A 25444-nucleotide genomic window follows, 5' to 3' on the forward strand; every position below is an offset into this window, starting at 1 on the left:
GAACCTAAGGGTGTGTTATACTTCCCATTGTGGTGGGATGGACAACTCATCTTCACGGATAGAGGTGTTGTCAAGTTCTGTAGCTCAGTACATTCGGATTCACTATAGAAATGATCCTGTTCGAGTACAGTCGACGTCCCTTTTCTCTTACAGGGCTCACTTATCCGAAATTAAACACGACGTAATGACGGCTTTATATAGCGCCACAAAAAGTAGCACCCAAAGGGGGAGAACTTAGGAATTTATTATTGTACTTTTATTAGAATAAATTAACATTCAATCTGAGTTCTAGGCAACAAAGTTGTATGTTGAAAGTCTTAGACAAGTGTATATAGTAATATGGTGCTTTGCTAGAGTACTCAAGTGAATGAAAGATTTAGTTACTCTTTTTTTTTAAGTTGGCGATAGACTCCAATAACTACTGCATGGTCTCTGTGATATGGTTCTAACGTTAACTGTTCTTTAGGTTTACACTTTTCAGCACGTAATTTATCTACTTCTGATGCGAAAACAGCTTCAGGCTTTGCAGTAGAGTCCACGCAACTAGCTTTGATAGAAATAATAAAGTATCCATTTGTTTTTAAAAACAAATGTGCATTCAAACTAACAATACGAGCCTGATCTGGCTGGGCTACATCTGAAAATATAACATCTACCATTGGAACAAGCATCCTATATTTTTGTGGTGTTCTTGCATCTTCTACAATAGGTACAATATTGGGTCTTCTCTTAGCCATATCTGTCAAGTCACGGCCTGATCTATGGCTAAACTCTACTGCATATACGCAGCCATTTGGTCCAACCATATCTGATACATGTGAAACTGTTGTTCCATTTGCTGCACCTAAATATAAAACTTTTGAACCTGGTTTAATTGGCATATTAGCAACACCACCAATAATTGTTGCTCCTAATTTGGATCTAAAGGGATTCCATACACGATATTCAACTTTTTCATTTGTCTCTGGATCTATTACCTCAATCCTCTTTTCACCATATATTGATATACCAGGGACCATATTTCTTGTTACTAGTGCATCACTTCTTCCTTTAGCCATGAAAACACCCTCGTGGCGATGGGGAAGTATTACTACTTTTGAACCACCTTTCATTCCTCCTGTACTACCCCTTCCACCACCTCTACCTCTTCCACTACCTCTGCCTCTTCCACCACCTTTTCCTCTAAATGGACTTTCTCCTCGAGCTACTGATTTTCCACCACGTCCTCCGCGACTATTCCCACGACTACCTCCACGACCACCTCTAAAGAAAGCTGGGGAACTCATTAATTATAATTAAGTTATTTGAACTACTTTGTCAACTTCTGACAAATGTAGTCCCTCCACTGTTACTGAATCACGCATATATCCTTAATTTATGAGCGGTCCATACCTGTCTCCGTTCAATTTTAAAATCTTGGTTTTATAGTTTTCAGTTTCTCATGGAAAATTGATATCTTCGTATATACACTGAGCATTTCATCTCTATTTTGGTCTAAGTGAATATTTCAGTAGATATTTTTCCTAAACTACTATTATTACTCTTCTTATTTTTAACAATACCTCGGTACTAATATCAATATTATTTATATTAAAGCTGTTAGAAAGATTAAAAACACGTACTCCTTATTCTAAGCGTGTTCACTCACACTAATTAAAAGGTATTTAGTGGAACAAGATATGAAGGTAATTCTGCATACCAATATCAAGTTGTACTTCTTAAGTTCAAGGTAAGTTACTTTAAACAAGAGGTGAGAGACTTTTATAGAGAGTCATTTTGGTTATTCAGTAGTTTATGTTGTATCAGTAGCAAGTAATACATATTTATGACTTTTCCTTTGCCAAAGTCCTCGAAGATTTTAACGAGATAATCTGATACATCACGTAGAGAGACAGTAGGACTCAGAGCGCTGACTTATCGTTCCAACTTGTATCAAAAAGTGAAATCGCCACCTTGAAATCTTTTATGTTAAATAAAGGAATATACCAAGAGCAAACATTTAATGGAAACTCATTAGTTCTCTCAGCACGGCATATAGTATTTGTAGAACAGGGATACCTTAAAGGAAAGGCGGAATTAAACTCAGAAACTAATATCAAGAATAGCATGAGCTCTAGTATAAAAATTATAACTAGAGAGATAATAAATAATGCACCACTGTCGACTTCTAAGTATTATTACTACCCACCATCATTAATACCAAGTAGTGAGGATATTGAGAATTTCAAATTAAAATATAGCTTAAACCAGCAGAATTCAGTTGGAAAGGGTCTATTAAATTCAGGATGGAATACTTGCTACTTAAACTCAATTTTGCAAGCTTTAACATACGCCCCACCAATACTATATGATTGTCTAAACATGAGGCACCATAAAGTATGTAAATATTATCGTGAAAATTTGGTGTGCTTACTATGCATGTTTGAGGATCACATCTTGACTGTTTTCGATGGTAATGAAAAAAGCCAAAATATAAATAAGTCCCAAAGAGCAATTGCTCCAAATATATTAAAATGTGCTCAGAAGTTGATTTGGCGAAAATTTCGTATTGGAATAATGCAGGATGCTCACGAATTCCTTCGCTACTTTTTGGAAGGCCTGCATAAGGCAAGTGTTCCGAAAAATCTACAAAGTGATGATATCTTTCGTAAATTAAATCCAATAGATATATCAACAACATATATAGGTCAACTGTTCTGTGGTTTTTTCCGGTCTCAAATTGTTTGTTTTAGCTGCTTATATATGTCTAATACTTATGATCCATTCATGGATATCCCCCTGGATATTGTTGGTGTATCATCCTTAGAAAATGCCTTTTCAATATTTACAAAGAAAGAGTATTTGCAAGGTGCCAATCAATATAAATGCCCAAAGTGTGAAAAGAAGAGTGATGCCTCAAAAGAAGTACTTATTGAAAAGCTACCACCTTTACTAACAATTCAATTGAAGAGATTTAGTTTTATTGGACATGGGAGTAAGAAACCCTACAAGTCAATAAAGTATAATGAAGTTTTGGATATGTCCTCATATATGACTACGAGGAATACTTGTAATTCGCAGGTATATGCACCAAATAACTCTCTAAGTGCTTGTAGACAGTCTTTCATTTATGATTTATGGTCAGTTGTATGCCACTCTGGAGGATCTTTATCTGGTGGTCACTACTATACTTATGCTAAAGGATTGAATAATCAATGGTATTGTTTTAATGACGAAACTGTGAGGATTTCTAAGTCTAGTGAAGTACTAAATGAAACTATAGGTGCATATCTGTTATTTTATGCTCAAAGAAATCAACTTCAATTTAATGAAACTTTTATTTTGGCTCCAGATATTCCATTGTGCTTGAAATCAGGTCTTCATTTTGGTGATATCGAGTTTGAAAGCAGCAAAACAAATACTGAAGCAGACTTCACTTCTAATGATGAGCCAATATCGAGACTAACAAATATATTACCTATCACAAGACCACCACAAACAAATAACGAGGGAATAGTATTGTCAATTAGAAATTTTAAAGAAAGCTCTGAAAAGGTAGGTTCCAACAAAATATTTTCAGATATAAATACATTAAAGGCTGTTAAAAAAAGTATAAAATCTAATAAAGTAAGCTTAAATGAGACTTCTGAAAAAAGAAATAGCAAAGATATTAGTTGTATGGGATTATCAAAAAGCCTTTTACAGTTTTTATTAAAACTGTCAGCTAATTTTAAGACTTCTAGAACACGTCGTGGTCTCTCAAAATTGATTCATCATAGAGAAGTTTCTACTTTTCTACGTTTGCTAGGCTACAAAAAAACATATAGAGCGTCTTATTTAGATGGTAATGAACAGTTAGACAGTGAATTGGAACAATCAGATATTAATAAAGTGAACTTAAGTGGAACTGTCCAACGCTGGGATGATATTAATTTAACTGATGAGCAGGAACAAATGATTAAAGATGCTGAGGACTCTATACTTCCAGCTGTTAGTAGAAGGTCAGAATATGATCGTGAATATGATAAAGGAAAAATTAAGAAACCTTTACGAAAGTTACAAATGTCTTTCTGTACAGGCGAGTTGTATAGAAATACGTCTAATACACTACAATATAAAAAGGAGTCCCTTTTTGGCCGACAGCAATTTGACTTGGCAGCTATACAAAGATCCGAAGGTCTTGGAAAGAAAACTCTCTTTAAAAATAAGAGGGAGAAGTGGATATTTACTAGAAAGCATTCACATATACAGAAGTAAAGCTACTGTAGAATATAAATACATGGAAGCTACTTCGAATCTATATTGCTAAGATGACTTCATACAGAACACAGATTATAGACACATGTAAAGTCTTTAAAAAAAGTTATTAGCTAGTTTTCCTAATAAAAATACTAAAAGTATGCTAATAGCTCTGGATATCTCATGATAGTGACTACTTCATGATAGTAACTATTTCATAAATCTAGCACATCCTATCGATCAATTTGTTGATTAAATATTCTCTATTACCACAATCACCACCACTAGCTTCTGTGAAGCGTGTAGACTTACGTACAAATCCGCCTCTAGGAGAAGATAGCTTAAATGGCCATAACAAGGAGTTTACAGTTTTAAATTGTGGGCCACAGAAAAATAATTCACGGACCATCCCTTCAATACCAAATACTCCCTTTTTACTCAATTTTTCCTGGAATATAGAATTATCCTGAATACGGATTCTCTGGAAGCTACCTGGCCTCCCTAACTTTAAATATCCTCTTTTGTAAATAAGTTTGCGGATCATCGAAATAGATGGATATCCATATGCCACAAAGGGATCAACAATCTTCAACATCTCCTTAGTAGCTTTGTTTACTGGTAGAAATACGGCATTATTAATCTGACGAAGTCTAAAGAGTTGTAATATTTTTCTCACTTTTGGACAGAGCTTATTAATACCCTTTAAACGTATAACAAATACTACCTTTGGCTCTGCATCACGATATAAACCACCATTAGCTTTCGCTTGCCTCCTAGCTTCTATTATTGAGTTCACATATTCTCTGTATTGTTTTTGTAGTTTCAGTGACTCAATTTTAGCCTTTGTACGCAACTGTCTGTTGACTACACGAGACTTTTTCCTCTTCTCCATGAATGCCTCCATCAAAGCCTTATCTCGTGCTTCCTTTGCCAACTTGCTTTCGCTTGGTGGAATTCTACATGATACATCAAATCTGTCAGCCATTATAAAAGGGTCTTAAGGTGTCAAGAAAAAGAAATAAGGGACAGAATTAATGAATTACCTTTAAACAAAACGAGCTCTTTGAATGTCAGTTTTATAGGTAAATTATCACCAGAAGACAAGACAGATAATACTACCTTATTAAAGTTACTATATGGTACACAGACAAACATCAGACTATATTACAGAAGCTGCTACCTAGATATTAGAGCTTTGTTCTAATTATTATAGCGCAGGGCTGCAACAATACAGACGTGTCTCGCTACAAAAAAGCGCTATATGTCCATTTTAATACGTCTCACTTCTTAACTTAATGGTACCAGTGAAAAAGGCCAAAAAGTGATTTAATGATGTCAACACCGATATTTATATATTTCACTATGATTTCAGTGCTGATGGAGCAGATAAATCTATATACAGCAATCCAGTGACCTCAATACACCTTTCCAGTTATAGTAGTAGTCTTGTCTACTAATTAATATAAATTTGCAGAAATTAAAGAGAATAAGTAGTGTCTACTAAATAGTAATTGTGTAATTTCGAAGTGATTAAATGTGTCAATTATTGAATATCCCTTGAATCAGTATACCAATACTATCAAATATTAAAGAGATAGTTGTCATTTTAAAATCTAGTGAGATATGAATAGCGAGATTAAGTTGACGAAGTGATATTTGCCTACAGCTCCGTCATATCCTATAAAAGTTCCTAAATTCATCCCCAAAGTTTCTTTATTAAAAAAAGAAACCTAGAATCTTCCCACCAGTATGCTTCTTTCTAGCTTCTTCTTGGTCCATAATACCATATGAAGTTGACAATACAACATAACCAAATTGTCTGGATGGCAAGAGATTTGTACTTATCTGTTCAATATCAGATAATGGAACATCGTAACGAGGTGATATAACTCCACACTTATTCAGGCGTCCCAATAACTCAATACATATCTTCCCTGCTCTACGATCATCTAAAACCTCAAATTCTCCAATATAACCACGGCGTTGCATACACTGTAAGAACTGAACAATAACTTTTGAAGAGGGACGGATTAGAACTTGACGACGACCCATCTTCTCTGCATTTAATATAGCCTTTAGGCAATCACTTAATACTGAAACTCGAACCATTTCTCTCAAACTATTCTATAAAATGTACTAAATTCCTTCTTTAAAAAAGATTCCTGAGTACTGGTTCTTCTCTAAACCAGTATAACACAGAAACTTGTCGCTTTGCAGCTTATCTATCTACTTTTTCCCAGTAATATAAAACTAGTCAGTAACCGCACCCTGTACTTTATTTAGTTTGGTACAGGTTCTATATTTTCTTATATAAAATTATTATCTCATGAAGACCTGGACGCCTAGTTAACATTACTATAATTGCTTACTATTAAGCTTAAGAGACGCCGTCGTCAGAAGTTTAATAAGTTTGACATAGTGCGCTATAATATAGGCGCCTATTAGTGATATCTAGTGATATTCTTTTTAGCGGGTTATTTTGAAGAGTACTATCACTGACGTTAAAACGTGATGTTAGTAGCTTGCGAGACAATATTAATAAGCTGATATGTTAATAGTTATATTAAATAAATGACTGTTAGAGTTTAGTAGTATATATTTACAATAATTGAAAAGAGAGTTAGGGATATGATCAAACAAGGGAGTGTTTTTGATCAAGCTAAAAGCTGCAGAACTTCTCATATAAAAGTTTTGGGGAAAAGGAAATTTAAACAAGATGGGCTAAGCTCAAATATTAAAGAGAATATTGAGCGCAGAAGTGCTCTTCTGAAGGAATTACAGGCTGAGAGGAAAAAGAGTGAGTTTGTAGATGAGAGAGAGAGGTTCAATCCATCTAATAATAATAGAGTTCTAGCTGGTTTATTATCTAAAAAGATTAGTAAGATAGGAAATAAGAAGAAAAGTTTCAATCTGGAGGATAATAGTGAAAATGAAGAAGGTATAATTGAGGAAGATAATGGTAATTTGGGTTTGACTCATTTAGGAATATCACTGTCATTGCTAAGTGATCATGAAATTAGCAAATTTGATATGAAGGACTCTGATTTAGATGATGAAGTAGAGGATCCATTACACACTAAATTTGCGTCCGAATTCTATTTTGGTAAAGGCGAATCAGGAGCCACAAAAAATAATGAAGTGCCAATTACAAGACAGGATATATTTAAAGAAATAATACTCAAAAGTAAAGTAGCCAAGGCTGAGAAGAGACGTCATAGAGAGGAGCTGGAGGAAAGATTAAAGGCTTATAATGAATCATTCAGTGAAATTCATCCACTTCTTTCATTCAAGCCAACTAAACAAGCATTATCTAGCGTAGTTATTGAGAAACTTGGAGATATCAATTTTGCACAAATCTCACAAATGGATGATAATAATAAAGAGGATCAAATAGATGACTATGATTTATTGCGTAGTGAACTAGTTTTTGATATTAGATCGGGGGTTAGTGATAGGATAAAGACGAAGGAGGAAATAGCTGCATTGAATGCCAAGAAGCTATCTAAGCTTGAAGAAGAAAGAAGGCAAAGAATGAATATGGAGCTTATGCAAGATTATTTTGAAGAAAGTGGCAATGAATGTGGAGACAGTGAAATTAAGAGTAATGAAGATGAAGAAAAGGATGATGAAGATGAAGAAAAGGATGATGAAGATGAAGAAAAGGATGATGAAGATGATGAATATAGTGAGGATGACAATAAAGAAGAATATAAAGAGTGTAAGCATGATATATCTAATAAACAGGAGTACGACAATTACACTAATCAAGAAGATGTTGGACCAACTTTGGAACTAGCTGAATTGTTTGATGAAGAATCCCAAACAAATATTTTAATAGAGACACTGGATATTGAACCTTTGGAACTCATTATTCCAGATGTATGTAAATGCCAGAATTACCTAGACGAAGTTGAGAACAAAAATATTGACTGGCTTAGGAATGAAGAGAATGAATTGGAGTTGCCATATCGTTTTGAACCATCGTCTATATTAGGCCATGACTATTCATATAAGGATCTGATGAAATATTTAGTTGAATTTCATCCAATTTCTCAGTGGAAGCTTATTCATAGATTCCGAGCATGTTTTAATAAGGGAAATCCTTATATGGTTAATGATGCAAAGCTTATCACTAAATTCCTAATTTTCTATCCTCTCAATATAGCCAAAAAGTTAAAGGTAGAACCATCGAATGTAATGTCAATGAGCCATATTATTGAGTTTTTAAGATTGATGTGTGAACATCTCTTTTTCTTCTTGGAGGTTTCTTCTGAAGAAACAATTGAAATTCTTGCAATATTTTCTTTGGAGATTTGCTGCCTTACTTTACCAGACATTACTAAATTATATAAAATAGAACAATTAATAGAAAATCACCTAACTTGTAAACAAGATGAATACTATTGTCCTGATGCTTTAGAGTGGTGCCCAAACCTCTTCTACCAGCTTAAAGATACTCGCAGAACATTTGATATTATACATGTTACTATGTGTCGTATTATGTTTTTAATTTTTCCAATAACTGATTTAAGTCATCCTATACTGACTCCTGTCACTACTTGTCTTGAACTATGGGCTGAAAGATATAGTAGAATGGGGAAAGTATTTACTGAACCATACAGAACTAGTGAATCAATTAATAACTTATTTATTGATAAACATGCTCAAGTTAGTTTGTCTGAGTCTTGCGATTTAAGATGTATCACTGGAATAATTGCTCTTTTAGAAATGGCATGTATTGGGTATACACAGAAAGATAGGGATTTGCCAGAATTTGAGGGTAAATATAGTCCAGGGTATTTTGCGTTATCTGTTAGCTGTGTGAAATGGGTTCATACTAGAGATAAATATAGAGAATCTATTGGTGTTAATATTTTAAAATCTTTGATACGTGTCATAAAGTGTATGGAATTAAATCCAGGTATATATATTCCAATTATTCACTTTGTACTTCCAAACTTCAAGTGGATGATTGAATACAGTAGAAAGTTGCAGGTCACAGATTGTTCAACATATGATAAGTTATTAAGTGATGTCATAATACTATCAGAAGAATTAGCTACAAGACCTTTATCACCTGTACAGCTATGGCCGAAACTGGTACCATCAATAAGAATGCTAACACCTAAAATTGATGACCCTTCTGTACCCAATGCTGTAAAAGCTTTAATGAGACCTAGGCAGAATTTGAGAGAAACACAAAGCGATATGGAGAAGAGACTATATCTATCAAGAGTAAAGAAAGAAGTTAACTCAGCAAGGAGACAAGCAAACAGGCAAATAAGGAGAGATGCAGAAGTCATTGCAAATATTTGGCATAAAGAGAGAAGTACAAGGCAGCAGAAGCAGAATCGTCGTCACAATTCATTTATGCAGATGTTAGAGCATGATCAAACGGAATATAAAAAAATGAAGACAACCGGCGGTACCATGGATACTTCCTTAGCACCCTATAGATCAAATAAAAAGGCAAAAAAAAGCAATAGGAGAATGGGTGGTAATGAGACTGCCAGTGGACTTATTCAATAACACTTAGTATTCAAAATTTTATAGTAATATATAATTTTTGTAATGTAATACTTTTGTATAATATAGATCACTTATAAGAACTTTATGCACCACCGGATTTTTGGGATCACAGATGTAATAGGCGCCAACAAAGACACTTAGAATCTCTCTATGTAGAGTACTGGCGGTACAATTATAGGAGTTGCAATAAAGGTAAGGTTTGAGGAGCTCATATTTCTGATACTTATGAGCATCTATGTTTAGAGATAGGTGATTGATGCAATAATTAATGTATTGAATATTTGTAGCAAATGAATGATCCCCCAGATTCTACGGCTGTATGCTTGGTAGTGGATAGAGTCTTATCTCAGAGTAAAGAATTACCATCAGAGTCACTTGGTGGAGTTAGAAAATTTCCTAAACCTCAAGAAGATGCTAAATTAGATTTGTATACAAGGACAAAAGCAGCTATAGATAAGAACTTATCTAATAAGAAGATTGGGTCTTTATCAAAAAATAGTAGTGAGAATAGGGCTCCTCAATATGTGAGATATATATCTAACCCAGATACAGTGGGATATAATCCAAAATATCCTGAAAGAATTATAAAGATGGTAGAAAAACCAGTAGATCCTTTGGAGCTACCAAGGTTTAGATATAGAACTATTGGTGGCGTAAAAAGTGATGTAATGGTTCCTATTTTGAGATTACCATCGAAAAAATTGACTAAAGAAGAAATTGAGCAATGGAAAATTCCTCCTAGTATATCAAATTGGAAAAATCCAAAGGGTTATACAATACCTCTTGATAAACGTGTACAAGTAGACAGTAGGAACTTGATTGATATTTCCGTAAATGATAGATTTGCAGCTTTAAGTGAGTCTTTATATATTGCAGAACAGAACTCTAGAGAACAGATAAAGTTACGAAATGAATTGTTGAAGCAAAAGCGTATTCGTGAAGAGGTAGAGAGAGAAGAGAAACTCAGGAAACTAGCAGAAGCTTCTAGAATAGAAAGATCACAGCTCTTAAGATCAACAGATAACCCTAATGCTAGAAGCAATGCAGTACTTGAAGATGTAGAGGTGGAACATCGTCGTGAAATTGAAAGGGAATTAAGATTAGAAAGAGCAGGGAAGAGAAATAAAATGTTGCGTGATGGAGATCGTGATATATCAGAACGTGTTGCTTTAGGCCAAGCACAACCGACATATAGTGAAGTACAATATGATACTCGTCTGTATAGTCAATCATCTGGATTAGGTTCAGGATTTGAGCATGAGACTATTAACATTTATGATAAACCACTGTTTGTAAATAGTGACAAATCTAGGGGTCTTTATAGATTTGAAGAGAACAGAGTTGAAGAGAATATAGGGGAAAGAATTCATGTACCATCATTCTCAAGTTCCAAAGATATTGGGAAAACACGCACTAAGCCTGTGGAATTTGAAAGAGATAATGACGATCCTTTTGGTTTGGATAATTTAATAGATAAGATAAGTAAAAATTCAAGTACCAATATATAATCTGTACGGAGAAAATAGGAACTATATTTTAATTAAGATATAACATCATAATCACTAGTTTATGCCTCAGATTCAACACTAACACCTCTTCTTAATGCTTCATAATATGAGCTTGCAATCCATGCAGCAAAGTAATCAAAAGCCACTGCAAGAAGAGCTATAATTAGGACAACAAATGAAAAAATTGAGAATCCCATTCTTAGTAGCACAAATAATACTGCTGTAAGCAGTAATAGAGAACTGATTATTAACAGGAGTGCCTGAGCATAGGCAAATACTTTGGCTATAAATTCTTCCTTTTGATATGCTGATAAAAGCCCAATTATACCAATTCCGAATCTTGCAGCAGCCGTAATCAGTCCTGGTAAACTCATTGCTGTTAGAATTTGAAATATTGAAAATGCTAATGATACTGATGCAGTAATGGTCACCATTTTTCTAAGAGGAAATGGTCCAACTTTCCCCAATGGATGAGGAAATACAATGCCAGAAGCTTTATCATAATCTGCATACTCTTTAGCCTTGTCTAACCCTTGCTGAGCTGTTGCAAGAAGACTCTCACTCTGAGCCTTTATAGATTCTGTGTAGTTCGACATTTCTTTAATATATTTTTTTGCCAATTAGAAATTTTATTAAAGTATATATTGTGACTGAAGTGATGTGAGAGGCTGTTTGTGATAACATCTATTTGCATGCATGTATTGTATAACACCGGTACTGACTTACAGGGTGTTGTGGGGTATAATAGATTTAGATAATTCTAAAGGTTTATTAGCACCAGATAGAACCAATCCTCTTTAATAATAACTAGAAGAAAAAGAATCGATGATGTTGAAAGTTATCTCCAAGTATGTTCAATGTGAATTTATGGTTTTATACTTTTTGCATAGTTGGGATTTTTGGAATTTTAAAGTTTAATATTTATCATGTACTCATTGTCAAAAACTATTTATTTTATTTCAATATATTAGAGTAAATATTCTATCAAAGTATATATACTACAATTTTCAGTATGTTTAAATAAGCATTAGATTTATTTTCTAAATATCTCTCCCAAGAGAATTGGCGCAAAGAGGTTATAGTACAAGCTAAAAGAGAGTTTATGGTAATTGCACAAGTTTGCTAATATAAGGTAGATAATATGGAAGGCTTACTGCATAGTATTAATCAAATTAAGATTGATATTGAGGGGATTTTATCAAGGGGCAAGTTAGATGATTCTAAGGATGAAGTCAGGGGACATTTAGAAAAGTTAAGTCTGATAAACATTAATAGGCAGCTTTTGAAAAGTACCAAGATAGGAGTATTAATGACCACTGTAAAGCGAAACTATCAGCATAATAATATTATGGATATAGCAGATATGGCTGATAATTTAATAAGGAAGTGGAAGAATTCACTTGCACTTGAAGACAAGGAAAGATCTCAAAGTAGTCAAAAAGGTGATTCAGAATCCTTACCAAAAAAAGTAGCAAAAATTGATGAGTCTCATGGACTAAGAACTCCAGAAAAAGAGGATATATCTGAAATGGCAAATATAAAAATGAAGAATGTTCACAACTCTTACACTGGTCCATTAACTGGAGAACCTCTAAGAGATAAAGCTAGACAGTTTTTATGGAAAGCTTTTGTAATGGGAGTACCGGTTTCTCAAGCTGAACTGATGGATCCTTCTCAAGTATGTGAGATCTCAGCTGAGGTTGAATCAGCGTTGTATAAGGAGTATATTATCAAACAAGGGAACTCAGTCAGAGATTATAATTTACAACTAAAAACAATAAAGTGGAATCTAGGTGATCTGAAGAATCCTGAACTAAATTCTAAATTATATATTGGAAAAATAACTCCAGATGAAATAGCAACTATGCACAGTAGAGAGATGGCCTCAGAAGCTAAACAAAAAGAAAGGGAGAAACACAAACAAGAAAGTTTAGAGGCATGTCAATCTGATTGGGATTTACGAAATTTAGTACAAAAAGATGGACAGTTTACTTGTGGAAAGTGTAAAACGAATAAAACTACTTATTTTCAAATGCAAACTAGGTCAGCTGACGAGCCAATGACTACTTTTGTGCGTTGTCTGAATTGTGGAAATAGATGGAAATTTTAATTCAGAAATATAAAGATATGAACATAACTAGATTAAATTAAGAAGGAATTACATAATAATTCAGTTGTTTTTCTCTATATCATTGATATTAAGACTAACTATAGATGTTAGGTTAACAAGTACTATCATTTTCAATATTATCGTCATGATAAGATTTTATTAAATTACAGCTTAAAATTTTTATTATAAAGGAAACTTTTAATTTCGGAATATCACCTCTATAAAAAGGGAATATTGAATAAAATAAACTGAGATAATTTAGAGAGAATAAAATTGAAATAGCTAAACCAAATAACACAAGTAAAAAGTGCTTATTGGCTACCCGAACAGTATTTGGAGTAAGAAAGGATTGATATTCAGCTCTAATCCATAATGTAGAAGTCTTATTAATATCTAAAAAATTTTTACTTTGAATATCGTCATCATTAGAATGTAGGATCCACCAGTGAGTGGGTAGAATATTACCATGTATCTGCACAATATCTGCAGCTAATTGATGACTTTCAGTAACTAATGATGGTAATGACACTTCATCTTCGTTGTTATAGTTCGAGCTATTTTTTAATTTTATTCTGCGGCTTCTTGAGAACAAGTGCCAAATATTGAAGATATTCTTAACCCATTGGAAATCAATTATCCAGTTTTTTTCTAGTTGCAAATATGCAAAAATTAAACTCGGAGTACTCACTTTAATCCACATAGGTTCTAATACTTCATAAGTTTTTGAAGTGTAAAATCCTATATATCCAGGTACATCTTCATCTTCCATTATGAGAAATTCAATAGCATCTTTAAATTCACACTGAATAGTATTAAGTGATTCCTTGGTAAAATTTGTCTTATAACCTTGTAAAGTAGAATACAATTTACTTTCAACCCTTGTTATATTTATTTCCATTATACTTAGATTACACCAATTGACTAGATGGGGCTTATAATGTCTATTTTCTGCTTGCTTTTTAGTAAGTGATTTAGGTACTTGTCTATCAAGTTCATCTTTAGTGAACTTTGGTAGTGGAAATTTACCAGGTAGATAAACATTAAGATCTTTAGAATTACTCCTATATAATTCTATTGATTGGTTGTAAAATGTCATGGGACCATAAAATGTTTGAGTCCAAATATCACTACACATACATAGATATACACCAAATTGACAGTAACGTAGCTTTATTGGCAAGCTATAATACAAATTATTATTGTACAAAATTCTTGCATATATTTTAGTGTTAAAAGGTAAGATCTTATTAACTTGGATACTACTGCTATAGCAAAATATAATAGAGGGTGCTTCTATACTATTCGATTCTGAATATGTAGTAACAAAGCTATTTATACGGCCATAATGTACATATAAGCGAAAGGAGTTGTAAATACTTGCTATTACAAAAATAAAGATGGCAATTTGATAGATTGTAGCAATTACTTCAGTAAAGTAAGCACGACGACCAGTTCCAAATGTTCCCGGTAAGACAATATCACGTATGCTCTCATATAACTTCATTGAGTGCAATTCAGTGGATTCAAAGTCACTATATATATCTTAATTTATTCACTTCCTAAATCTTCCTAAAACATTTGATTTTGCATCAGTTTGAGTTTCATCAATATCATTGCATAAGGCGCTAATATGTGCATTCGGAGATTTTCTAAGTTAGAGCTCAAATATATATTCTAACTTTAAGTAAGATGTTTAATATGCTCTACTGTGGAATTTTATTTCGATACTTGAATGTATTCAATAGACATCAATATAGAAGGCTCATGTGGAATTTTGCGGACTATTGACTGTGTTAGAGTGAGGAAATTAAATTACTTAAAGATTAAGTACGACTCACAATTTAAACCTATAAATATCAGAAAAGATGAATTAAATAGACAGTTTATATCTGAAGAGGTGTGTGATACCATTTATTATAAAAGTAAGGTATTCAATGATGATATTATTATAAGGCCAGAGGTATCTGATAACTATGGGGAGAAGTACTTAGACACTTCTGGTATAAATAATCAACTCTGCAATATTGATTTTCCTTCAAAATTTGTTGATAAAGTACTATCTCTACCTTCTCGCTCAGATAGTCTAAAGTTTGGGTTACATCCTCAATTGAAGAATAATTTCTTAAATTATAATGGTTGCAAAGTTTGGCTTGGGAGTACTGAAACAAATAAAATGAAATGTATCTCTGTAAACTCAATGAGTATTAATGCCATAAGCTGGAGTCCTCACTTCTTTACTGGAACATTTGTAACTTGTGGAAATGATGCAGTAATAAGAGTTTATGATGTTAGAACTGAAAGTGACGAATATTCATTCTTATCTTATTACAATACTACATGTATGCAATGGAATCCAGTAGAAGCTTATTATCTTGCTGCTTTACATGATCATGGGAATTTTATGAGTGTATATGATATTAGAGGACCAAGGTGTCTTGGAATTTTACCTCGAAATATTTGGATAAGTTCATGTGATAAATCACAGTTTAATTTAAACAAAACGAGGGGCAACTTTGCATCTTTATCATGGGTCCCATACAACAAGAATTTAGTTTTAATTAATGAATTAAACTCACTTTATGTAATTGACATATCATTTTTTAGTGATTACTTTGGTGCAGGTCATTTTTCAAATATTAAAAGTACTATTAGAGAAGGCAATTTAAGTAGTAATGGTATAGCTAGAATAGTGAAAAATTCCAATTTTGATTATGATTCTGAAACTAGTCATTTTAGTGAGAATAGCTTGTCCCTAATATCAAGACAATCTTATGAAGAAAGTGACCCATATTTATGCAGAAGTTTAGATTTTATACCAAATACTTCCACTCTAGTTATATTTGACTGTTTAACTAACAGGCTTCTACAATGCAATATATTATCTACTCAAGATTATTTAAGTTTTCAAGAATGCAACATCTTTGTTCCACCAAATTGTATGGATATTTTTATTCGGAAAGATGATAAACTTATTTTTCACTCTATTTCTGAAGCAAAACACTTGGATTTAAGATATAATGTAGAGAATGACTCTAATTTTGAAACAATAAAATTAAAATTAGCACCAAATATAGAGTCATCCAGTTTTCCAAGTTCTTCTCTCATTATATCTAAATTAGACTTTACATCACATAAGAAGCTTTCTCTACTTTGTTTAGGCAAAAACAAAACTCAACAGGAATTTGGGCAGTTTACCCACAATAAGAGTATGAATATAATGAAGAATTTACTACAGAAATGTGTAAATGATATCTTAAATATATATGAGAAGAAGAAAAGTAATCCTCAATTAATATTAAATATATTGTTTATGTCTGTACAAAGTAGTGAGAAAGTTTTTGTTCGTCTAAGACGTCATACATCTTTAAGAAATCAAATAATTTATGAAGATAATAGAGAAAAGTTTAAATCAATTTTAGATGGCACTTTTGACTCTTTTGAGTTTCATATTATACTGAGTTTATGCGAAAGAAATGATGTTTTTATACATGTTACATATCATATAAACCGTACAATGTTTCCAGGGCCTTGGAATTCTGGAGACAAAAATTTACCTCATGAAAACTCTAAGATTACAAAACTTGATAGATATTCCAAATATTCATTTAATAATTATTCAGTAATTTTACCAATAACAATTACAGGTAGTCATAAATATCTGGATAAACTAGCACTCCAAAAAATATTTTCAGCCTTTGAAATAAGAATACAGTTACAGGATGATCATATAATTTTGACTGACAGTACCAATGGATTTTTAAATATGCCCAAATTTCAAAATAATCTCTTAGAAGTATACACAAATAATTCACAAGATGAAGATAATTCTTTTGAATTTAAAAATTGGACTCAGATTTTATTAAATTGGCCAAACTTAATATCAAAAAAAGTATTAGATGTAGTTTCTAAAGTTCATAACTCTCTAGATGAAGATTTAATTGAACAAATTGTTGAACAAAGTAATAATGAAGGAGCTAAATTTCCACAATCTGTGGATATATTCAATAATAAGATATCTAGCATTAGCTTAGTAAAGAAATCATCTTCCATATTTAGTGGATATAATTCAATATTTGTACCTACAAAAGTAAATATAATTAAATATAAACTTTTAGTAAATAACAATGAATCTTTTGAAAACATCAAATCTCTTCTAGATCAAATCAAAGATATCTTAAAAATTGATTTTAAAGATTATGCCGTAAACTACAGTGAATTTGAACATTTAAATTTAGACTTTAAGTCATATTGCTATCAGGTATTAATTTGGCTCAATAATACATTTTACTACTGTGCAAATCAAGATATAACAAGTGCAAGAAGTTTTTATATTTCAACTACTGAAGGGACAAAAAGATCTTCATTCTTGAGTCCATCAAGAGTTCACGACTTACTAACAAATATAAGATCTGACAGTAGCCATAGCTTTAATAAAAATGAGGATAGGGGTAGAAGAACTCCTAACTTTAACCGAAAAGTACTGATATACATCTTTAACCGTCCAGCTGACTTTTTTTTGAATATAACTAAATTGGAAGTAAATAATCTGCTAAGGCTACTAGAATATATATGTACTTCTTTAACTCACAATTATAATGCTTGTCATTTAGTTAAAGCTATTAAAAAACTAAGTGTATACATAAGAAGGCATCTAAATTGTATAATAGAGAGTTCCTATGAGCATACCCACTCTACATCTGATTCAGATGAATTATCTAAAGAAATCCAATATCCATTCAAATGCTGCATATGTTTAGACAATGTATATGGTCTATACACTCGCTGTGTTAAGTGTTCCCATGGAGGACATACTAAACACTTTAGGCAATGGTTCGAAAATAATAGGAAATGTCCCCAATTAGACTGTCTCTGTAAATGTAATAATTAGAAGTAGGAGTTTTTTCAATAAAAAGTGGTCAATAAATAAAAATTTAATATTCAAGTTGTCATTTCTATACAGCTTTAGCTTTCTTTCTATCTGCTCTTGAGACAGCATGGAAACCCGTCTTTATGTTTTGTACGCTTCTATTAGCTCCACAAGCAGCACAAACAATCGTGTATAATCTCGTTCTACTATCTCTTTCAAGTCTTGTATTGGGTGATTTACACATTGAACAAGCAACGTATTCCATAATGTATTTCCTTAGTAATACTTCAATATGTTTAGGACCATATTTACCTTTCAGTACCAATTGTCCATCTCCTGCTATAGATCCTTCAGTTCCAAGTTCACTTAGAACAAACTGGAAGACATGATCTGCATTCCTTTGCATGATGTTACATATTTCTTGGAAGTTCATCCATGCTACCTTTTTGCTACCAACACGTACTACCTGTGGAGGTTTTAATGTATATCTCTTAGTGCCCCATAGATCTGGATTATGTTCGAGTATCAATCTTCTGACTCTTTCCAAAAGTTCTTCATATGGGTATATAGCACCACGAATAAAAGTTGATCCTGAACCATCAATATAACTACTTATAGGTTCTTCTTCAGTTACTTTTGTCTCTTTACTCTTCTTCTTCTTCTTCTTTTCTCCAAAGTCATATCCCAAGTCAATCTTCTTGACTTCTTCTATTAATTCCTTTTCAGACATTAATAAGTATCAATTCACAGCAAATAAAAAACGAGTCTGTAGTTTTCGGAAGACACAAACATTAACTTTGAGAGTAGCAGAAGGCGGCTGACAAGTATCACTACTAAAGTTATAGTTAGGCTATTTTAGAAATTAGTGCTAATCTGTTATATAAAATTAAGACAAAATTACTCAGTATGAACCTGATATCATTATTTTGCTATCAAGGTTGGCAGATTCATCAGATATGTTTGGTATTAGGATATTAACGGTGAAATATAATATACACTTAATTTCTTATGTATTTAGTTTTTCTTATTTAATAATAAATTTTGCATCCTTATGATAGGCTAAAAGTGCTAAATTTAAAACTGAATATCCTCCTCCCACAACTTACCGTTATTTGGGATGTCTGGCGGTATAAGGTAAAAGTATTGTCATCAGTAAGTTTAAATATCTAATAATAGTTATTAAAGTGGCTACTATCGCTAAATACTCAAATATAAATATTTTCTTATCTATACTTTTTGTATTTCACTTAATATGCTAGATGGAGTACACTTTTTTTTAAGTATTATTGACTATTTGGTATAAAAGTAAGGGATATAAATCTACTGATTTGTCATACTATAGGATATACTATTTGTATACACAACTAAAATTAGTGTCTGTTACTAATGAAATAAGCTAAATATTGCCTTCCAAGATCCACCTAATATAAAGGGCTTTATTACATTCAGTATTACAATCCCTGTGATATATGGGTCCCCTTACCCTTGTAGGGGGAACTAGCTCAGATGGTAGAGCGCTCGCTTAGCATGCGAGAGGTGATCGGATCGATGCCGGTGTTCTCCACTTTTTTCTCCTTCCAAAGAACCCCACTTGGGGCGGAGATAGAGGGCATCCCCTCGATCTTGGTGAAAGTCTCGTGAACGAGATAAATGAAGAAAGGATTCCCTGTCCTTAAATAAGTTAATATATTCATACTTTTACAATATACCCTAAATCTATCTTAAGAAGTAATTTCAGCATTTGAAATGCATTCTTACCTTTGAAGTGAGACACATAATAGAAAATTTGAATTTATAGAAGTTAAGATTTCATTTCTATCTGTAATAATATAGTTTCCTTACCACATGTTAAACCACTAAACTACTATTTATCATCTGATAAGCTTATACTTACTCCAAAAAGAGTACATAAGCCACTAATTCTAGTCATTAGAAAATAAGATAGAGAACAGAGTCCAATAACACTTATAAATACAATGAAAATAGAGTAATCAAAGGTAATGTTGTAGGGGATTATCAAATATGAAAGACAGGCCTCAAGCCAAAACATATGAACTATATAAAATATGATTGAGGACGTTATGAAATGTTTATAAAGAATTGGATTGAACTCTGAGTTCATATATATCTCAGATATTAGACTTAGTCCAAAAACAAAAATCCATGAACCCGTAACATATAACATCGCACTTTGTGAATCCTCATAAAGGGGATAAGACCACATATATCCTATATTCTTGAATTTTAAGCTTAAACTAAGAATTCCAAGAGCTACAGATATAAATATAATGAATGGTCGGAAACTACCTGGAATACTTGCAATTATACCTATACTTAAGTCTGAATGAACTGGACTCAATTTTAATTGAGTTTTTGCGTAGGATAATAGTTGATAATTATGATCCTGCCTATTATTAACTTTTTCCTTATCTCTCTCAGATTCTATTTGGTAATAAAATATTTGAGAACACTCATTACTATTTATATATCTGATAGTACCATCTATATATCCAACTGCAAAAAAAGCTATATAGTATATAATAGCTAAAAACATTTTCCTACCATCTAGATTGACTAAAATTCCCCTTCTAAAAGATATATTTATCCCTTTATTGTAAGTAGTTATTTGAGAAAAAGTACCTCTAAGAGCATTTGATAAGTTATTTTTAATGTTTCTTTGAGAAGAATTACCAAGATTGCCATAAAATGATATAACTAAAGTACTTAAAATAAAAGAAATAGCAGTTAAATATAATAACTCTTTCTTCCTAATTAGGGAATATCTAATTACAAATGATGACATCACAGTAATTATGTAAGGAAGTGAGAGACCAATTGCAAATATCGGATTTAAATCATAACAAAAAGCAATAATAGGACCGAAACATATAGATATTAGCAAACAAAATATAAATGTTAATATTCCAACATCATTATTCTTGACATTCAGATTTGCATTCGTATTTGCTAATATAACTGCAAAAGGATAGAATAATATATTAGTGATCGCCAATAATGCCAAGAACCATAACCACTCAAAACCATGGCATGAAAAGTCCTTTATATATTCTATATAATATTCGAAATAAGAACAATTTAGAACATCTATATAATTTACACATGGACGTCTGCCAAAAGATATATAGTGAGTTAGTGGCAATATTGTAAAATATCCAATAGCTAAAGGTACTAGTAGTCTAAGTACCTTTTTTTTGAAAAAAGTATAGAAATTGAATTTTTTTGATTTGAAACTAACTCTACCTGAAGAATAAAAAAATATTGGCATACCAAATTGAAGAAAAAAGACAATCATTCTTGTAGAAATAATTATTTGAGTTTCTGAAATATTAATATTTAGTATCCGAAGATATTGAATAACATGCACCAATATAACCAGCCATACTGCTACTATCTTTAGCCAATCTATATCATAAAAGCGTTCTTTACAATTATAATAAATAGATTTGCTTTGGGACTCTCCTAGCACCTTTAGCTCCATTTACTCATTAAACACTATCTAAGGTATCTACTTGTAAGAATGATTATGCGCTTTATGTCAAAATAAGACATGTACATTCCTGTCTCTTAATTTGATTAATAAAAGTACAAGTGTGTAACAATAGAGGTCAAGCTTATTAAATATAACTAATTTTACTTATATGTACTAACTATTGCTTTAAGGTACCTGATATTTTGCTTAAAAACCTCTTTTTGTTAATATACTGCCACAATTTTATTAGGTAATATAGAAATATCGAATATACTTCAATACACAAAAGTGCAGTTATGAATATACATGAAATAGTAGTCATATCTGATATTGGAGATTTCACAAATTTTTCTAGGAAAAACTGAGACTTTTTTATAGCAATGGCATGGAACATGATAGAACAGAATATAAAAAGTGACTGCCTATTCTTAGAATTTTTTTCTATTTTAAGTTTATGACGTATTTTTGAAATAAATGAACTCCCATAGATAATAGATACAATTCCAAGTGTCTGACATATCGATATATAATATTCACTAAAAAAATCAGTTTTATTAGGTTTTGTAGTATAATTATTAATGAAAAAGAAGTAAAGTCCAATACATGAAAGAAATCCAAGAATAAGTTTAGCAATAATAGAAAAACTTTCAAAGATACACTTTTTTTGAGCTATATCAATGTAAAATGTATCAAGATTACCAAGGAGAAATATTAATTCCATCTTCCATGTTAATGATTTATTAGGCAAAAAGATGAAGGCTAATAATAGATAAATATAAATACATATAATTAGATACTTTTTGTTTTGTGATAAATTGGAACTATAGTATGATCTATATATCATCGTAAAGCAAGTAATCATATAAAAAGTAAGATAATTGTATAAACTATAGTAAGTCATGTATATAACCCAAAATATAGTCAATGTATATCCAATACCTTGATATTTTATTTTAGGAGTTGCTTCAATATTATTAAATTGTGCACTGTTTATACTGAAGTTATTAGATGTTAAAAGGGATTCAGTTTCATTACTTTTATGAATAGTTGAATTTTCAATATCATTAGAGTATATATACTCAAAAAGAGTAATACATACAGGATATATTGTCACTCTAATAATTACAAGAATTGCAATTAACTGAAAGAAATAAGTAATGTTTGAATTAGAACTGTATTTGCTTACATTATAGATCACATTATCAATAGAATCTAAGTAGAAATTAATAAATGTATTCATAGCTCTTTCAAACCAATGAGGAAATTTACTGGATATATATGGAGATATTGGATGTATCAATATGAATAGCAGGAAGCCTGGTATAACATATTTAAGTACAGTTGAAGTTACTAGACTTCGTATACTTTTTAAGATAGGATGTGATATTATCTTTCTAATTGTATTAGAATAATTGGACTTCCAAGATTTTAAAAGAATTCCAAATATTTGTCTAGATCTAATAAATGATCTTCCAGAAGAGTAGGCAAAAATACAAGTACTCATACTAAGTAGAGTATAAGAAATATCCAACCAATGCTTTCTCGTAAGAATATCCTGCCTAAAATTATCCTCTAGTTCAGTAATAATTGAAGATATTAAAAGTAAAATCATAGCAATTATTCTATTTACAAATATGCTTGTATCATAAATTGAGGTGGGATCAGTTATCGATGAGCTACAAGTGTATGCTGTAGATATATCGTTAATATAGATGTTTTCACATTGATAAATAGACAACTTATCTAATAGAATTTCCGAGTTTTTTTCATTGTTAGTTTCAATGTCAACTTTATGATTTTTATTGCTAAGAGGGGGAGTCATTTGACTGCTTATTGCATGTGAAATTGCAATTGTTAAATCTTCACTTGAATTATTAGCCATTAATTTGTCTATTTGATATAAAAATCTTGAGTATTGAATATACTTTAAGGTGAATGGATAAATATGGTTATATTTAAAAGTAACATAACACTTTACCGAGATATTTCGTTACCACACAGAATATCCGATATATTGATATATAATAGCGCCAATTCTGTTTTTCTAACTAAACTTATAAATAAGAATGATAAAAGTAATAATTCTTGGTAAATAATTATACTATACATACAGTAATAATTGTCTCCTAATAAATACAATACTATCAAAAGCTACTCTATTCTACTAAAAACAATATTATTGAAAGTTATCCAATTAATCTGCTAATAGATACTTTTTTATATACCCGCCATAAGGCCGCTATAGTTAATGATACTCAAGATACTAATGGTAATTTCCTTGAAGTTGAAAGTTAAGCTTTAATTAAATTTTAAATGATGATTCCTCCATCTTCATCTATTAGTATGCCTGTGAATCAAAGACAATCTGCTAATGAGATATCTCACTCGAATCTTCTTTCTGGTGCTCTTTCTATGCAAAGTGGGATAAATACAAGTAATCCCTTAGGATTAACTATAAATGACAACATACAATCTGAGAGAGAGAAAGTTTATCAATATATAGTTGATATGACATGTGCAGCAAAACGTGAAATGGCCTTATCTAAGTTATCTAAATATCGTGAAACTTTTTCAGATCTACCTCCTTTATTATGGCACAGTTTTGGCTGCATTACAGCTTTGTTACAAGAAATTATATCTATCTATCCCTTATTATCACCTCCAAATCTTTCAAGTCAAGCCAGTAATCGTACTTGTAACTGCCTCGCCCTACTACAATGTATGGCTAGCCATTCAGAAATTAGAGGACACTTTTTAGCAGCTCATATACCTTTATATCTATATCCTTTCTTAAATACAATAACAAAGTCACGTCCTTTCGAATATCTCAGATTAACATCCTTAGGTGTTATAGGTGCATTAGTAAAAGTAGATGATCCAGAAGTCGTCAGTTTTTTATTACAAACAGAAATTATCCCATTATGCCTAAGAGTGATGGAAACTGGAAGTGAACTTAGCAAAACTCTTGCTACATTCATAATTCAAAAGATACTTCTTGATGAATTAGGCCTTTCCTATATTTGTGCAACTCCAGAGAGATTCTTTACAGTTTGTCAAGTTCTTGGGAATGTAGTTACGCAACATAACGAGTCCCCATCCCCTAGACTTCTTAAGCACATTATAAGATGTTATTTAAGATTATCAGAGAATGTTAAAGTTAAGGATGCACTGAAACAAGCTCTTCCCTCAGTAATTTTGTCCCCAAACTTTAAGGTTATATTTGATGATGATGCAATCACATCTAAATGGTTGCATCAACTTTATACAAATATTTGTTGATCTTAGCTAATATCCTTGGAAATATCTAGGAATGCGAATTACAGGTACATTGGACTTCAATATTTGATATTTTACACAATAAGGAGTTTTTAATAATTTTAAAGGGTTGTACATAGTGTATTAGTGGCTAGAAAGTGCAGTTTAGTATTTATTATTGCTGCTGCAAAGCAACTTATGATGGCTAAGGTCATATTTTCTAGAGACTCTGCAGACAGAATTAAAAAGAAAGTAATTTGTCATGATTTTAAAAATAAGATAAACCTTTTATACGATTAGCTTCTATATCTTAATATCTGAAATTAAGTTTTCATTTTAAGGTTCAATATATTCGTCTTTAAGATTATGATGCCACTCTTATAGTTGGTTAAGATCTCATTTTACCGCCATTGCGTCTCTATTAAACAGTACTAACACGATACAAGAGGAGATAAAATTTCTGAGAA

The 25444-nt window shown here is 31.7% G+C and overlaps 14 protein-coding genes across 14 annotated transcripts; 6 read left to right on the forward strand and 8 right to left on the reverse strand.

Moving 5' to 3' along the window:
• Positions 1–380: 380 nt before the first annotated feature.
• cand_037410 (rRNA 2-O-methyltransferase fibrillarin 1) lies at positions 381–1286 on the reverse strand (the record flags this gene model as incomplete). Its single annotated transcript, XM_067213966.1, has 1 exon — positions 381–1286. One exon carries the CDS (start codon positions 1284–1286, stop codon positions 381–383), a length of 906 nt encoding a protein of 301 aa, XP_067069779.1.
• Positions 1287–1965: 679 nt separating this feature from the next.
• On the forward strand, positions 1966–4236 carry cand_037420 (ubiquitin carboxyl-terminal hydrolase domain-containing protein; the record flags this gene model as incomplete). Its single annotated transcript, XM_067213967.1, has 1 exon — positions 1966–4236. The coding sequence occupies one exon, from the start codon at positions 1966–1968 to the stop codon at positions 4234–4236; it is 2271 nt and encodes a 756-aa protein (XP_067069780.1).
• A 205-nt stretch (positions 4237–4441) lies between these two features.
• cand_037430 (60s ribosomal protein L7) lies at positions 4442–5203 on the reverse strand (the record flags this gene model as incomplete). Its single annotated transcript, XM_067213968.1, has 1 exon — positions 4442–5203. The coding sequence occupies one exon, from the start codon at positions 5201–5203 to the stop codon at positions 4442–4444; it is 762 nt and encodes a 253-aa protein (XP_067069781.1).
• A 731-nt stretch (positions 5204–5934) lies between these two features.
• cand_037440 (40s ribosomal protein S15A) lies at positions 5935–6327 on the reverse strand (the record flags this gene model as incomplete). The annotated part of the gene is made up of 1 exon (XM_067213969.1): positions 5935–6327. One exon carries the CDS (start codon positions 6325–6327, stop codon positions 5935–5937), a length of 393 nt encoding a protein of 130 aa, XP_067069782.1.
• Positions 6328–6846: 519 nt separating this feature from the next.
• Positions 6847–9747, forward strand: cand_037450 (uncharacterized protein; the record flags this gene model as incomplete). Its single annotated transcript, XM_067213970.1, has 1 exon — positions 6847–9747. The coding sequence occupies one exon, from the start codon at positions 6847–6849 to the stop codon at positions 9745–9747; it is 2901 nt and encodes a 966-aa protein (XP_067069783.1).
• A 290-nt stretch (positions 9748–10037) lies between these two features.
• Positions 10038–11255, forward strand: cand_037460 (SKIP SNW domain-containing protein; the record flags this gene model as incomplete). The annotated part of the gene is made up of 1 exon (XM_067213971.1): positions 10038–11255. The coding sequence occupies one exon, from the start codon at positions 10038–10040 to the stop codon at positions 11253–11255; it is 1218 nt and encodes a 405-aa protein (XP_067069784.1).
• A 59-nt stretch (positions 11256–11314) lies between these two features.
• On the reverse strand, positions 11315–11851 carry cand_037470 (uncharacterized protein; the record flags this gene model as incomplete). The annotated part of the gene is made up of 1 exon (XM_067213972.1): positions 11315–11851. The coding sequence occupies one exon, from the start codon at positions 11849–11851 to the stop codon at positions 11315–11317; it is 537 nt and encodes a 178-aa protein (XP_067069785.1).
• Positions 11852–12396: 545 nt separating this feature from the next.
• On the forward strand, positions 12397–13365 carry cand_037480 (transcription factor S-II domain-containing protein; the record flags this gene model as incomplete). The annotated part of the gene is made up of 1 exon (XM_067213973.1): positions 12397–13365. One exon carries the CDS (start codon positions 12397–12399, stop codon positions 13363–13365), a length of 969 nt encoding a protein of 322 aa, XP_067069786.1.
• A 112-nt stretch (positions 13366–13477) lies between these two features.
• cand_037490 (uncharacterized protein) lies at positions 13478–14869 on the reverse strand (the record flags this gene model as incomplete). The annotated part of the gene is made up of 1 exon (XM_067213974.1): positions 13478–14869. One exon carries the CDS (start codon positions 14867–14869, stop codon positions 13478–13480), a length of 1392 nt encoding a protein of 463 aa, XP_067069787.1.
• Positions 14870–15097: 228 nt separating this feature from the next.
• On the forward strand, positions 15098–18253 carry cand_037500 (uncharacterized protein; the record flags this gene model as incomplete). Its single annotated transcript, XM_067213975.1, has 1 exon — positions 15098–18253. The coding sequence occupies one exon, from the start codon at positions 15098–15100 to the stop codon at positions 18251–18253; it is 3156 nt and encodes a 1051-aa protein (XP_067069788.1).
• Positions 18254–18317: 64 nt separating this feature from the next.
• cand_037510 (translation initiation factor beta subunit) lies at positions 18318–18962 on the reverse strand (the record flags this gene model as incomplete). Its single annotated transcript, XM_067213976.1, has 1 exon — positions 18318–18962. The coding sequence occupies one exon, from the start codon at positions 18960–18962 to the stop codon at positions 18318–18320; it is 645 nt and encodes a 214-aa protein (XP_067069789.1).
• A 1134-nt stretch (positions 18963–20096) lies between these two features.
• On the reverse strand, positions 20097–21731 carry cand_037520 (uncharacterized protein; the record flags this gene model as incomplete). Its single annotated transcript, XM_067213977.1, has 1 exon — positions 20097–21731. The coding sequence occupies one exon, from the start codon at positions 21729–21731 to the stop codon at positions 20097–20099; it is 1635 nt and encodes a 544-aa protein (XP_067069790.1).
• Positions 21732–21900: 169 nt separating this feature from the next.
• On the reverse strand, positions 21901–23604 carry cand_037530 (uncharacterized protein; the record flags this gene model as incomplete). The annotated part of the gene is made up of 3 exons (XM_067213978.1): positions 21901–22481; positions 22662–22863; positions 22909–23604. 3 exons carry the CDS (start codon positions 23602–23604, stop codon positions 21901–21903), a joined length of 1479 nt encoding a protein of 492 aa, XP_067069791.1.
• Positions 23605–24035: 431 nt separating this feature from the next.
• On the forward strand, positions 24036–25001 carry cand_037540 (cell differentiation protein RCD1; the record flags this gene model as incomplete). The annotated part of the gene is made up of 1 exon (XM_067213979.1): positions 24036–25001. One exon carries the CDS (start codon positions 24036–24038, stop codon positions 24999–25001), a length of 966 nt encoding a protein of 321 aa, XP_067069792.1.
• Positions 25002–25444: the final 443 nt, after the last annotated feature.

The sequence above is a fragment of the Cryptosporidium andersoni genome, assembly GCF_001865355.1.
Source record: "Cryptosporidium andersoni isolate 30847 chromosome Unknown contig_8, whole genome shotgun sequence".
Lineage (NCBI taxonomy): Eukaryota > Apicomplexa > Conoidasida > Eucoccidiorida > Cryptosporidiidae > Cryptosporidium > Cryptosporidium andersoni.